The sequence below is a fragment of the Anoplophora glabripennis genome, unplaced genomic scaffold (assembly GCF_000390285.2).
Source record: "Anoplophora glabripennis isolate ALB-LARVAE unplaced genomic scaffold, Agla_2.0 scaffold77, whole genome shotgun sequence".
In the NCBI taxonomy this organism is placed as follows: Eukaryota; Metazoa; Arthropoda; class Insecta; order Coleoptera; family Cerambycidae; genus Anoplophora; species Anoplophora glabripennis.
In genome coordinates this window covers 875182-887823 of record NW_019416717.1, presented here as the reverse complement: position 1 = coordinate 887823, position 12642 = coordinate 875182, and the positions used below count along the sequence as shown (strand labels likewise).

Below are 12642 nucleotides of genomic sequence, written 5' to 3'. Positions count from 1 at the left end.
CGCACGTCGTCTGTCACGTATTAAGTTTTTTATGTCATCGGGGAGGGTGCCCCGGGGGTTTGTCAGTCGGGGGACAATAGTCTCCGTCGTAGTCTGAGTCAGGGCGTTTTTAATGTCAGTCTCAAGGGAGAGGATTGCCGCCTCCAGATCATGGGTGGTTTCGATGACTGGGAGCGCCATGTTTCCTTGCATTACTGTTCGGAAACGCTCCCAGTCAGTGAACCTCCTCGTGAAGGTGCCTTCATATCTCTGTCTTCGCCCCAGATCCAGAAATATTGGATTGTGGGCGGAAGACCCTTCGTATTGGGTGGATATTTGGGCATTTAACGGTATAGATTTTAAGAGGGCAATGTCGATAACGTCGGGGCGTCCTACGGGTCCGTAATGTGTCGGTTCTGTCGGTCCGAGTATAGTCAAGTCGTCGTGTCTGTCTTGGTAATTCAGCAGGACGCGACCTCTTGTGGTCGTCGTCCCGCTGTGCCATATGGGGGACTTCGCGTTGAAGTCCCCGATGGCAATTGTCTGGGGCCAGGAAAGGATTTTGTCTAAGTCATTGTCAAGTAGTGGTAGTCTGGGTGGGTGGTAACAGGACACCACCGCAACGTCTCCATGCCGTAGCGATCTCACCGCTATCGCCACGGCCTCTGTGTTTTGAGTTTGGAGCCGCTGCAGCGGATAGTGGTCGATGCACTTCTTTACTATGAGTGCAACACCACCCCCGTTACGGTTTCTGTCATGTCTGTATATGTCATAGTCAGGGATGGAGGTACGGGATGCCTCGCTGAGGTAGGTCTCCTGGACAGCCATAACGTCTATGTTTAGACGGTTCAAGATGTCCACGAGTTCCATTTTTTTGGCCCGGAACCCGTCAAGGTTCCAGGACGAAATTCTCAGCGAGGAGGGTTGGGAAGGCCGAAGAGCCATTAGAAGTCGAATAATTTTTGCATATAAAACACCATGGTCGTCAGCTGGACGCAGAAGTCCTGAAGACGCTTTGTTGCGTCAATCAGGGCCGCCGCGCCCGGTTGGGGTGGTGTCGTGTCTGCGTGTGCGTGTGGTGAAGTGTTGTGTTTTTGTGTGTTTTGTGTTTTTCTAGTCATGTCAGCGTATGTAAGTCCAGGGGATGTGTTAAGGGGGGTTGGAGGGACTGTCTGTGTGTTTGCGTAGTGTTTTGCGTCGTGTGTGCGTTTGTGTTTGGCGTTTTTGTGTTTTTAGCTTTGGGGTACTGAGGGCACTCCATATAGCTTGCAGGGTGTGGCCCGGCGCAATTTGCACACCTGGCAGGCGTGTCTTTAGTTTTTTGGCAATCGTGCGTGCTGTGGCTTTCGCCGCATTTTACGCACTTTGGCTCCGCTGTGCAGCGAGACTGGCCGTGGCCGAATCTCTGGCAGCGGTGGCACTGTGTGGCAACCCGCTGCTTTCGCTGCAGCTCTACTCGAACTACAAGCGAGCAGCACCGGGTTATCTTCAAGATGTCCTCCTGGTCCGGTGGGGCCTGAACTAGGACCAGGGGCATTTCTTGTTTATTTTGCCTGCTCGCCATGCGGTGCACTATTGCGCCGCTGGAACCCTTGTCGTGCGAGGTCGAGTTGGACCTCACTTGGTGGAACGCCCGCGGGTATTCCACGTATCACCACCCTCAGCGTTTTATCTTCGCTGAGGGTGAAGGTGTGGAACTCCTCGCCTCTATCCACGAGTGTTTTTGTGAGTTGTCTGTGGTCTGTGGGTGTGGCGGGGTAGATGGCTACCCCGTCTTCCGTGAGCTTGGCTTTAGTGTAGTCGATTTTTTTTGTGTTTAATAGTTGACTGATTTGTGTCCAGCGCTCTGGCTTACGCAAGATTACTTTGGGGATTTTTTGTTGTGTGCTAGTGGTCTGTTTTGGTGTATTTGCTGTGTTTTGTTTCGTGTTTGTGGTCTGTTTCTGTGTTTTTTGTTGGGTACTGGTGGATGGTTGGGGGGTGTGTGGCCGTGTGTTTGTGTGTGTAGTGTTTAGTGTTTTTTGGTCTGGTTTTTTGTGTTGGGGGGCTTTGTCCTCGCTCGAGGACTCTGTCAAGTCCTTTTTGCGCTTGTCTGTACGTGAGGGGGTGGGTGTGGATGTGTGTGTATTGCGTGCATTTTGTGCATTGTCGGGTGTTTGTTTGTTTAGTAGTTTATCTAATTTGTCGTGTAGTCGTAGTGTGTTTTCATCAGATTGTTTTAGCGTTATTTGCATGTCGGCAATTTGTTTTGTCAATGTCTGTATTTGTAGGCGTTGTCTGTCGTTTTGTTCTGTCAATTTGCGTATTTGCCGTCTCAGTGTCTTATTGTCGTGTTTTTGTTTCTGCAATTTGTCATATAAGTCAGCTTTTGTCGTGGTGTTTGGTGAGTCTGAGGAGGTGGTGGAGGCCCTTGAAGAGGACCTCTCACTGGTCGCGTCGTCGTCAATGTCGTGGTCAGAGTCCGTCATGTTAGTCTTGGTGTGTGTGTTTGGGCGTGTGTGTGTTTGTGTGTATGTATTTATCGCGTTAGGGGTTCCCCTTACGAGGGCGTACGTGATGTTTTGTGTTTTTTGTCAGTTATGTCGTTTGTCTTAGTCACAATAATGGTGAAAATAAATGGTACACAATAAAATAAAGTTCACTTAAGAAAATATAAAGGGACTTACCCGTTTTAACCGGGCTGGTGTGTGGGTCTTCCACTTCACGTTCACTCGTCGCTACTTCACTGCACAAATACGTCCGCACAGGTCGGCTGCTCACTCGGAACTCTGACACCCACCCAAACTTACAACTTATGCATAACAAAAATTTTAGAAAGATCTTTACAAAGATAAAAAAAATTAAATTTAATACAGTTCTAAATATCTACAACTGTTCAAAATGTTGACCGTTAACTTCTAAACATTTGAAGAGGCGGGAACGAACTCCTGAGTTGTATTATTTCCGCAGGATCCAAGTTCTAATCACTCGCCTCTCTATTTCTTCTCTGCTGCTGTCCGGTGTTCGGTACAGGATTGGTTTGACAGTGGGCCATAAATAAAAATCGCAGGGAGTCAAGTCAGGGGATGTAGAAGGCCAATCCCATGGAACAAAACGTCCGAACCACTTGTCATCCAAAAGCCTAGTCAACTCTACACCAACATAGGTTGTAAGTTTGGGTAGGTTTCATTCTTTCACTATTCTACATGTTTTGTTAATGTTCCTATCACATTGCCCATAAATAACAAATAAATTCATAGTAACTTCATGTGTGTAATTATTTCTATTCATTTTGTTTTAAACTGGTACAACAACAATTTCTTGATGACGAATAATGGTTGACAGCTTTGCCATTTGTTTTGATGTCGCACTAAAATTTTCACAGCTAGCCTCGTAGCTAAGTATGAATACGTAATAATAATACTAATCTATTTCAGTAGAGTACCGAAATAACTGCAAATAACATAAAAACTAGAAGATATAAGTATAGGGAAGTATGGATGGAAAGTGAATGAAACAGCACATCCAAATTTGAAAAAATATACGGGGTGTTCTATTACAAAAAAAAATCAGGTTTAGATGGTTTCCAGTGGACCAAACTCGATATTGAATTATCACCAACGTGTATAAGATTATAGCTTAGGTATTTAGCTCCTGCTCCTCCAAATATTGTTGCTTTATCTGTCTAACTATAGAATGCACATGGCTTTAAAGCACCTAGGTAAGGTGCTGATTTTTATTTTTTTTTTCTAAAAAGCTAAATATCACGAAAACAGACAATTTTAGGAAAAGGAAAACTTAATGAAAGTCACGTTCAAATGAAGCGTAGAGTCCAAAAATATAAAAATATACAGTGTTCCATTTAAAATAACAAAGTTGACGTCAAATTCCGATATAACCGGAAGCTTTACAGGAACAAAATTATTAGATTTGAAAAGAGCACACTAGTGCACCAATTTCCAAAATTTAAATCGAAGTAGGTTCTGAAATAATCGGTATAATAGCAACGTCGGTGCGACTTTTGTTCAAGGTACTTAATTAATAAGAGATATAATATTCACTGTAATTTGAAACGACAAATAGGTACATTTATTTTATTTTTTTTATACAGCTATTGAGGATGATAGAAGTAATATACTCCAGAAAGCAACGTTAGTTCCATATCCACTCCATAAATGTAATATATCTTACTTCAGTAGAACAATAGGAAGCAAGACCATTGTTCAAACCCAAATCTGTGCTGGATCTAATGAAAGTGACGCTTGTTGGGTATGTATTTGTTTTGTATGTAAAGAAAATGACAATAAAAACAGCGAATGTTGTTCTAACATCACTTTTACATGCAAAAATAGCCACGATAGATAAGATCTTAATCATTTCTGCATTTTATTGCTGTTTCAAACGTCCTCCTTGCAAATGGTATTAATAAATGTGAATAGAACAAAATTGTATACTAGATTAAAATTTCATAATTTTTAGTCGAGAATATTGTTATTAGTCAATAAGGAGAACTTTTCTAAAGTACAAAATTTTCAGGCATCGTGGTGGAATCTCTATCGTTTTCGATGATATTTCTTTATCATACGTTATTTTATCTGAACCTGTAGTTATATTTTTCTATAGGAGTATAACATTGTTATCCTCAGGTTATAAACCCTTATTTACGACTTTCGTCGGAGTTCTTCCTTCTCACTATTTCCACATGAACAGCCCATTCCTATTCCCATCGGAAAATTACTTATTTATATTTCCTGATTTTTTTTAACATCTTTCAATGCAATTCCCTATCTCTACAGTGCACGCTTATTATCGCTTCTCGTGAGTTATCAGAAAAAAAAAATTCGCACAAAAATTTCCGTGAATTAAATGTGGATATGCAAAACCCACAAGTCTGACACAACAACATTTCTTATTTCCGAAATTTTCAAGAAATCCCGCGATCTGACACTATTTGTAACCTGAGGGGTTATTTCTTTATCTATCTATCTATCGTTATGACCAGTATCATAACAAATCTGGATTTCACAAGAGTTCACTATTTACTTCTCGAAAGGGAGTTTATAATTATCATAATGCTTTAATTAATACGTGGGAACTTAGAAATGTAGTATGTTCGGAGAGTGAATTTCAGGCACTTACCCTTTATTGCTTACGTAGAATGTAATCCAGTGGCTGGCTATACAGGGTGACACTGAAGTTGGAAGAAACAAATGAAACACCAAAACTTCCAGGAAGGGTTTTAATAACAATAAACAAAACAAACAAACAAAATAGCAACACAACGGCTCGAACAATATTATTAGTTAATTTATTGACACGCGACAGCGTACCGAGATTCAGGGAAAGCGCGCTTCCTAGCAAAATTTGGAAAAACCTTATCCATTATTAAATTTAATTAATTAGCCCGAGACTCTTAAAGTTAATTAGACTGCTCAATGTGAAACTCAAGGAAGAACTGACTTTTTCGAGATCTTTCCTGAATTCCACCTCGCTTCGACACGCCCATTTCTTGTGTCCAGAAGTTTCTGTTCTTATCTTATTGGCGGGGGCCTGAATATCGGGATGCTTGATATAACTATACTAGGTTAATAATCACCTAAATGACTTGACTTACATTTATATAAGAATTCTGAAACTAAACTTACTTACAAGTAACCCTAGCCTTCCTCTAGTGACTCCGTTTAGCAATTACGGGGCGGATTAGTCAATCTCATTTAATATCTTCTTAATAGCTTGGAAAATCTGTGGAAAAACCAGCTATTGATCTGTTAGTTTATTTTCCAATTACTATCAATTTACAATTTGAATTAATTCTACTTTGGAACTTCTACGCTCTTCTCGTGATTTCGCGCGTTATTAAAGTATGGGTTTCTACGCTGGCGCCTCCCAGACGCAATGGATGACTGTGACATGGCCCCGACTCCAAGCGAACTTGTTAAAAATATTGGTTAATTTCTCCGAAGGACGACGCGACCTACTTGAAAGCCCTCAACTTTCGATAATTTTTGTTGACGAAAATATTTTAGTTGGCCCATCCGTTCCGAGAACTAATAAATAAATGACTACGCGTCCCGGCTTTTGTTACATTTCACTTAAAATTCGGAAACTTTAAAGAGCCTATACTTAAGGCTTTTATTGACTAGAACATTCAAACTGGAAAAAGTGAGTTAAACATTTACAGCAGAACGAGGTTATGGAACTCCGTTAATGTTTTACAGATCATCAAAATTGTGAAGCTCTAAAGGGAGTAAATGATCTGTATTGACGGAAAGATTGATCGTTACCATTTTATTTAAGAAAAACATGAAACTAAGTTAATATTAAAGATTACTAAAAATTTTAAAAACGAAATTACGAAAAATTATTTTATGTCCCGAATATTAAATAGGTATTTTGTCAAATTCTTCTTAAATATAATTGTATTTTAAATATTTTTAGGGGGATTCTGGAGGACCACTTCAAATTCAAAACATAGATGGGACTTTTTCAGTTGTAGGGATCATTTCTTATGGAGCAGGTTGTGGGGGAAAAATTCCAGGCGTGTATACCAGAGTGTCGAAGTATTTAGAATGGATTGAAAATATAGTTTGGCCTTAAAATAAAATAAGATTTAAAAGCTGCGTTTTATTTTTATAACCACTATTTTTATTTCTTGAAAAAAGTGTATTGCTATTGAATGGATTATAACTTGAAAAATGTGATACCAACTTTAATTTTTTTTTATTCTACTACACCTTGACTGACTAAAACATAATTAGAAGAGCTTTTGAAGGACACGTTAAAGAAACAAAGTGTACTCGCTCGAAAAATGGGGATAAAAATACGTCTTTAGTATTTCATGCGCATAGTGGTGACGAGATAATTTAAACTAAGTATGGTCTTTATTGCTAGGTCTACATATTGCGTTAAGCCAGCTATACATGTTAAAACAGTAAATATCATGCCACATATGCATATTTTAGTTGTGTTTGTTACTATTGCAATAATCAAGGAAATATAGAGTTGGGCGCGACTTTTTGTTTCGGCAATCTGAATTTATCACTATAGATGCTAAATATTATGTACAATAACATATTAGTTTCCACAGTCATAAAAATGTGGGGAAGATTTTTTACAGGGTGATTAATTGTATAATTTTTACGTAAATTCACGTTTTTCGCTTATAACTTTTTTCCGTTCGTTTCTACAAGAAAACAGTAAAATACTTTTTTTCGTCTTCAAAAGACCTACAAAACTAGTCCTCGAGCTCCAAAAAATATTAATTATATCAAAAGTTATAAACAGAAGAAGTTTATTTATGACTTTTGAATTAAACATTTATAAACTACGTTATTATTACCGGAACGTTTTGGCATCGCATCCTCTCATTCCTTATCACTGTCTAATAACTCACACAAAATCTGGAATCGGTACGTTGAATAGTTTACAAGTTATGTCCTTATAAACAAATTAACTAATTATTAGTCTGGACGATCCCGAACATCTTCCACAATCGCACTGATTTTTTTCTTGGTAGATTTCATAATAATACATTGAAATCTATCATTTTTTTTTTTTTTTTCATTTTTGCCCTGTGTTTTTTTTTTTTTTTTTGGCTTTGTTTGAAAATTGAATTTTCGGCGGCCGGGGCTTTTTTAACCATTTTTCCCCCCATTTTTATAACTGTGGAAACTAGTATGTTATTGTGCATAATATTTAGCATCTATAGTGTATAGTATATATATATTCAGTTTGCCGAAACAAAAACTCGGGAAATGGTCATTTCCCAGTCCTTTTTCCTGGCCTATAGTAGAGTGTTTCAGTTCGGATGAATCAAACTTTAACCTCAAATAGAACTCAATAAATAATTCAGAATTGCCTTATAAAACAAAAGTCTAAGTATCACCGGTTTCACTGTACAGGGCCGTATTGGTCGGTTTTTAAAATCATATTATTTATGAAATCTTTTGTATGCTCATAACAAATTGATTCAAATTTGGTGTGGTGTTAACATTTACACGTGCATAATTTAATGTAAAATTTACTGTAAATTTTTGTAGGTCAGTGGCGTAGGAATGGGTAGTGAAGCGGGATTTTTTTACCCCAACGCCGATGATCTAATAAACATTTGGGATTTATTTTTAGATTCCGTGGACAATTCTACATAAAAAAGGTATACTTGTTGAAAATGGATATAGCGTATAGTTTTACTGAAAATCTCAGTTGAATGGGAGGCCGTTGGTCTGATAAGAAATTTAGTTTCTTAAAGAAGAAGAAATAAAATTTTAAATTAATATTATTAATTATAATATTAAATAATGTCTTTACATCGGTAAAACAACTGGTAAATTCTCAATATAATCCCTTGTGTATTAGTTACCGCACTCGTAATGTGGTTTCTTTAAAAAATTACACCTACATATTAATTTTAAATCTGTTACAGTATCCGTACACAATGATTGCCATGAAAAACAACTGAGACTTATCTGTCGTCAGGAACTATCATTTTATTTTTTAAGATTTCAAATATTAGTGTGTAAAAAAATTGATGAATATTCAAGTCTTTCTTATCAGAAGAAGGGTCCCCCAACTGAGATTTTCGGTAAAATGATACACTATACCGATTTTCAACAAATATACCTTTTTATGTAGAATTGTCCACGGAATCTAAAAATGAATCCTAAAGTATTATTAGGTCAGTGCCGTAGAATGTAAAAAAATCCTGCTGTATTTAGAGACATACCCTTTGTTTACATACAAAGCAATTCCGAATTATTTATTGAGTTCTTTTTGTGGTTAAAGTTTCATTCACCCAAACTGAAACACCCTGTATACAAATAGCTGTTCTTTTAATTTAACTTATGGCTATGCATTAATTATATAACTGTATAATAATTAGGTTTTGACTGTTTTCTAGAGATAGCAGTAACTATTTTGTGTTAGTTATTATTCGGATTGTGTCTTACACAATGATCATAGATATAAAAGAGAAATGTACAAAAAAAAATAATTTTAATGTGTCATATTGTGGTGTGTAAATACTTACAAGCAAAAAAAATGGTTGATTTTTATATTGAAGTATTCCAAATAAATGTCCATGTTTCAAATCGAGAAACAAAAAAAAAAAAAGATTTCATCTCACGGGGAGATTGAGGTATCGAAGAAAATATATTATGTGGTTGTCCTGTTAGTAACATAGGCTGTTAGATTTCCGGCCATTTTTACCTTTAGTAATAGGTACGTAATAAGTATTGTTTGAAATATAATTATGTAGGACAGTCGTTTATGTCAGGTGAAATTAGTCCTTTTAAAAACAACTGATACAATGCTGTATTAAAACAATTGAGAAAATTTCTGTATTGTACGGTGTGAAAAAGTGAGTACTGTAAATATTCCATTTTGAATCCGAACGTATTGAAGATGAATTTTTCGAGACAAAACGTCTGAATCTGGTTCGGGCTGAGGCAGTGCAGTATTGGGGTGATGAAGGCTTGCAAAAAATGTAATAAAGTTTCCGGGGTCGTATTTAAAAAAATTAAGTTGACGATGGTCGTGGAGAGACGAAACGTTACATATAAAAATTGATTATGCCATTCGATAGAGGGCAAAAAGTTGCCATGAGAAAGTGTTCTTCTTCTTTCAATATCACCTCAAACAAAGCTGAAATGAAACAAAAACGGATTTCCAAAATTTCGTTTTTTTTTCAAATACTTCGAAAACTAATCATGTTAGCCTTGATTTTGTAGATGTATTATGTTGGTTCCCTGATTATGCAACTTTGTCCCCATTTAAGCTAGGTACTTCGTATTTCGTACCGTTTCCAAGATCCCTGTAGTGAGAAGCGAATTTGTAACAGCCTGTATAATGCTTGTCACTTTTGTTTTCATTATAGAAATGTGTCTTTTATTTTTCAAATTTTAAATAAAATTATTATTGAACAAATGTTTAAGTGATGCCATTAATTTTTCTATATTTCTACTTCCTTTGTGTATTTATTTTTGTGAATTCCTCATTTACCTACATCAAATTGTGTAAACATTTGTAAATTGTAAACGGAGCCAGCTGAGCTATCGCTGGAGTTTTAAAATGTTTCTTCGTATTATTGTGGTCAGTTGATACTAAAAAATCAATTAGAAAAGCTTATCTATTACAAATAATATAAATCTATTATAAAAACTATTTCTGCCAAGTTTGCAAACATCCTATATACATATTTATATAGTTGGCTTCTATTGGCGATTACTAAAACACTGAACGTCATATTCAAAATAAACTTATACATATTCCATAGGTATAACTTAAATTAGGAAGACAACATTCAAAATTAGTTAATTTTAATTGATTAGGTAATTTATTATAATTTATAAACTTAATAATTTCTTTTAATACGGTCCTGTTGAAAAAGAATTTGTCCCAAGTTGTCAGCTTTGGATATACCAGTTTGACCATACTCCAATAAATTGACTACATATCCACTATAGTATTTCATAATTATGTTCATATGAACGAGAACCATATATACTTGTCAAAGAATACCAAGTTTTTAAATAAGTAAAGCAGACAATGTAATTCAAATGGCAATGCAGAAACTTAACCATTTTGGAATGACATGACATAAAGAAAACTATTCTGCAGAGAGAGACTTTTGAGACTTATAGCCTTCTTATAGTCCGGGAGACAGCGACACATTTTAGTCACAAAAAGAACCACTGTTAATTTTCACGTATACCTGTAAGATGGTTGCTTGGTTCACTACCTCTTTCGCTCTGAGAGAAACAAGGCGAGTTCGAAACAAAGAGAAGATTTTTGAAGGAATAGAAAAAGCAGGCGTAAAGAGAAAAAGCGGACGCAAAGATGGAAAGCGAGCGTAAAATAAGAAAAACGGACGTAAAGTAGTTGCAAGCGCAAGGAAAAAAGCGGATAGAAAGTAAGAAAAACGGACGGAAAGTAAATAAGCAGGTGTAAAATATAAAAAAATACGTAATAAAAAAACAAGCGGGACAAAAAAATGGCATACATGTTAATAAATGCAGGCACAAAGAAAAAAGCGGGCAATAAGCGGGTGGAAAGTAAAGAAGCGGGTATAATGTAATGTGAAATGTGGCATATAGTAAAAGTAAGCAGGCGTGTAGCAAAAATAAGCAGTGGTAAGAAAGAAAAGTAGGCGTAGAGAAAAATATAGGCCTACAGAAAAAAAGTTGGGTAAAAACTGGAGTAAAGTAAAAAGCGAGCGTAATATGCAAGTGGCTGTGTAATAAAAGAAAGAAGCAGATTTAAAAATGGCAGACGTAATGTAAAAAATAAACATGCAAAAAAATACAAGTGAAAAGTAAAAAAAAATGGGCTTAAACCAAAAGAACAGTTGAAACTAAAAAAGCGGGAAAAAGCGAGCATAAAATAAAAACAACTAATATAGAGTAGAAAAAAAGATAGAAAATAAGAAAGCTCGCGCAAAGTACAGAAAAAATCGGGTGTAAAAGAAGTGGGCAGGGGCAGGTGTAATGAATGTACCTATAACAAGAGGATAAAAAAAATACGGACGAATAATAAAAAAAGCGGATGTAAACTAAAAAAGCGGGTGCAAAGTAAAAAAACTAACTGAAAGTGAAAGATCGTGTGGAAAAAGAAAATACAGGCATGTTTTAAAAACAAACTTATGGAGAGTAAGACATGCGAGCGAAATTAAAAAAAGATGGCGTAAAATAAAAAAGTAAGCAAAAAATACTAACGTAAAATGAAAATAGAGTGCAAACTAAAGAAACTAGCGGAAAGTAAAAAAAGCGAGAGTAAAGGAAAAACGGACATAAGATAAAAACAACCGTAGATTAATATTAATCGTTAATGATAAGATAATAATTATTCTAACTTATTATATCAGCTATAAAAACTTGTTTTCTAAAACTCATAAGTCTTCAAATGACTTATGACTGTAAACAATACGTCTCTGATCCTAGCAGAGTGACTGCTGATACTGAATATTTACTTGACTTAATTATTTCGAACTCTGATTTGTGTATTAAAAACGTTGAAGTATTAGATGTTTGTTTCTCTGATCATAATGTAACATCTTGTGATATTGAACTAACCAGTAATGTGCCTAAACCTGTTGTAAAGGAATATCGTTGCTACCGTAATTTTAATTGGGAAGCTTTTAACCGTGATGCTGCCAGTATAGATTGGAATCAAATTTATAATATTGATTTTTTGATTGGTAAAGTAAAATTTTTTAATGAATCTATTACGAGCCTCTTCGACAGACATGCTCCATTAAAGAAGCGTACTTTTAAAACTTTTAAAAAACGAGAGCCATGGTTTACTGATACCTTATGGGAAATTAGAAAACTTAAAAATAAAGCTTGGTTAAGATTCAAAAAAAGTAGAAATGCTGCACATAAAAAATTTTTTTGTGACATTCGTAATTACTACGGTATTGCTGTAAAGCGAGAACGTGCTGCTTTCTATGCCTACAATATAAATAGCATTAAAAATGACTCAAAACAGCTATGGTCAAAATTAAAATCGTGGGGCGCTGTAAGTGATAGACTAAATGAAAATCTTCCTGACGAGATCTGCAATGCTACTCTCATTAATAATTACTTCATTGACTCTACACCTAATTTAAATGTTAACCAAGATTACATCTCTTACCTTTATAATTCTAAATATAAGAACAATTTACATTTTACATACACACCTTCAGATATT

The 12642-nt window shown here is 35.9% G+C and overlaps 1 protein-coding gene across 1 annotated transcript in view; it reads left to right on the top strand.

Annotated features, from left to right (window-relative positions):
- Window positions 1-6574, top strand: part of LOC108904410 (serine protease persephone-like) — an 80241-nt gene extending 73667 nt beyond the window's left edge. Inside the window, exons 5-6 of the mRNA XM_018706958.1 lie at window positions 4070-4227; window positions 6397-6574. Of these exons, the coding sequence (XP_018562474.1) occupies window positions 4070-4227; window positions 6397-6555 (317 nt within the window). The 3' untranslated portion in view covers window positions 6556-6574. The remainder of the gene's footprint in view (window positions 1-4069; window positions 4228-6396) is intronic.
- Window positions 6575-12642: the final 6068 nt, after the last annotated feature.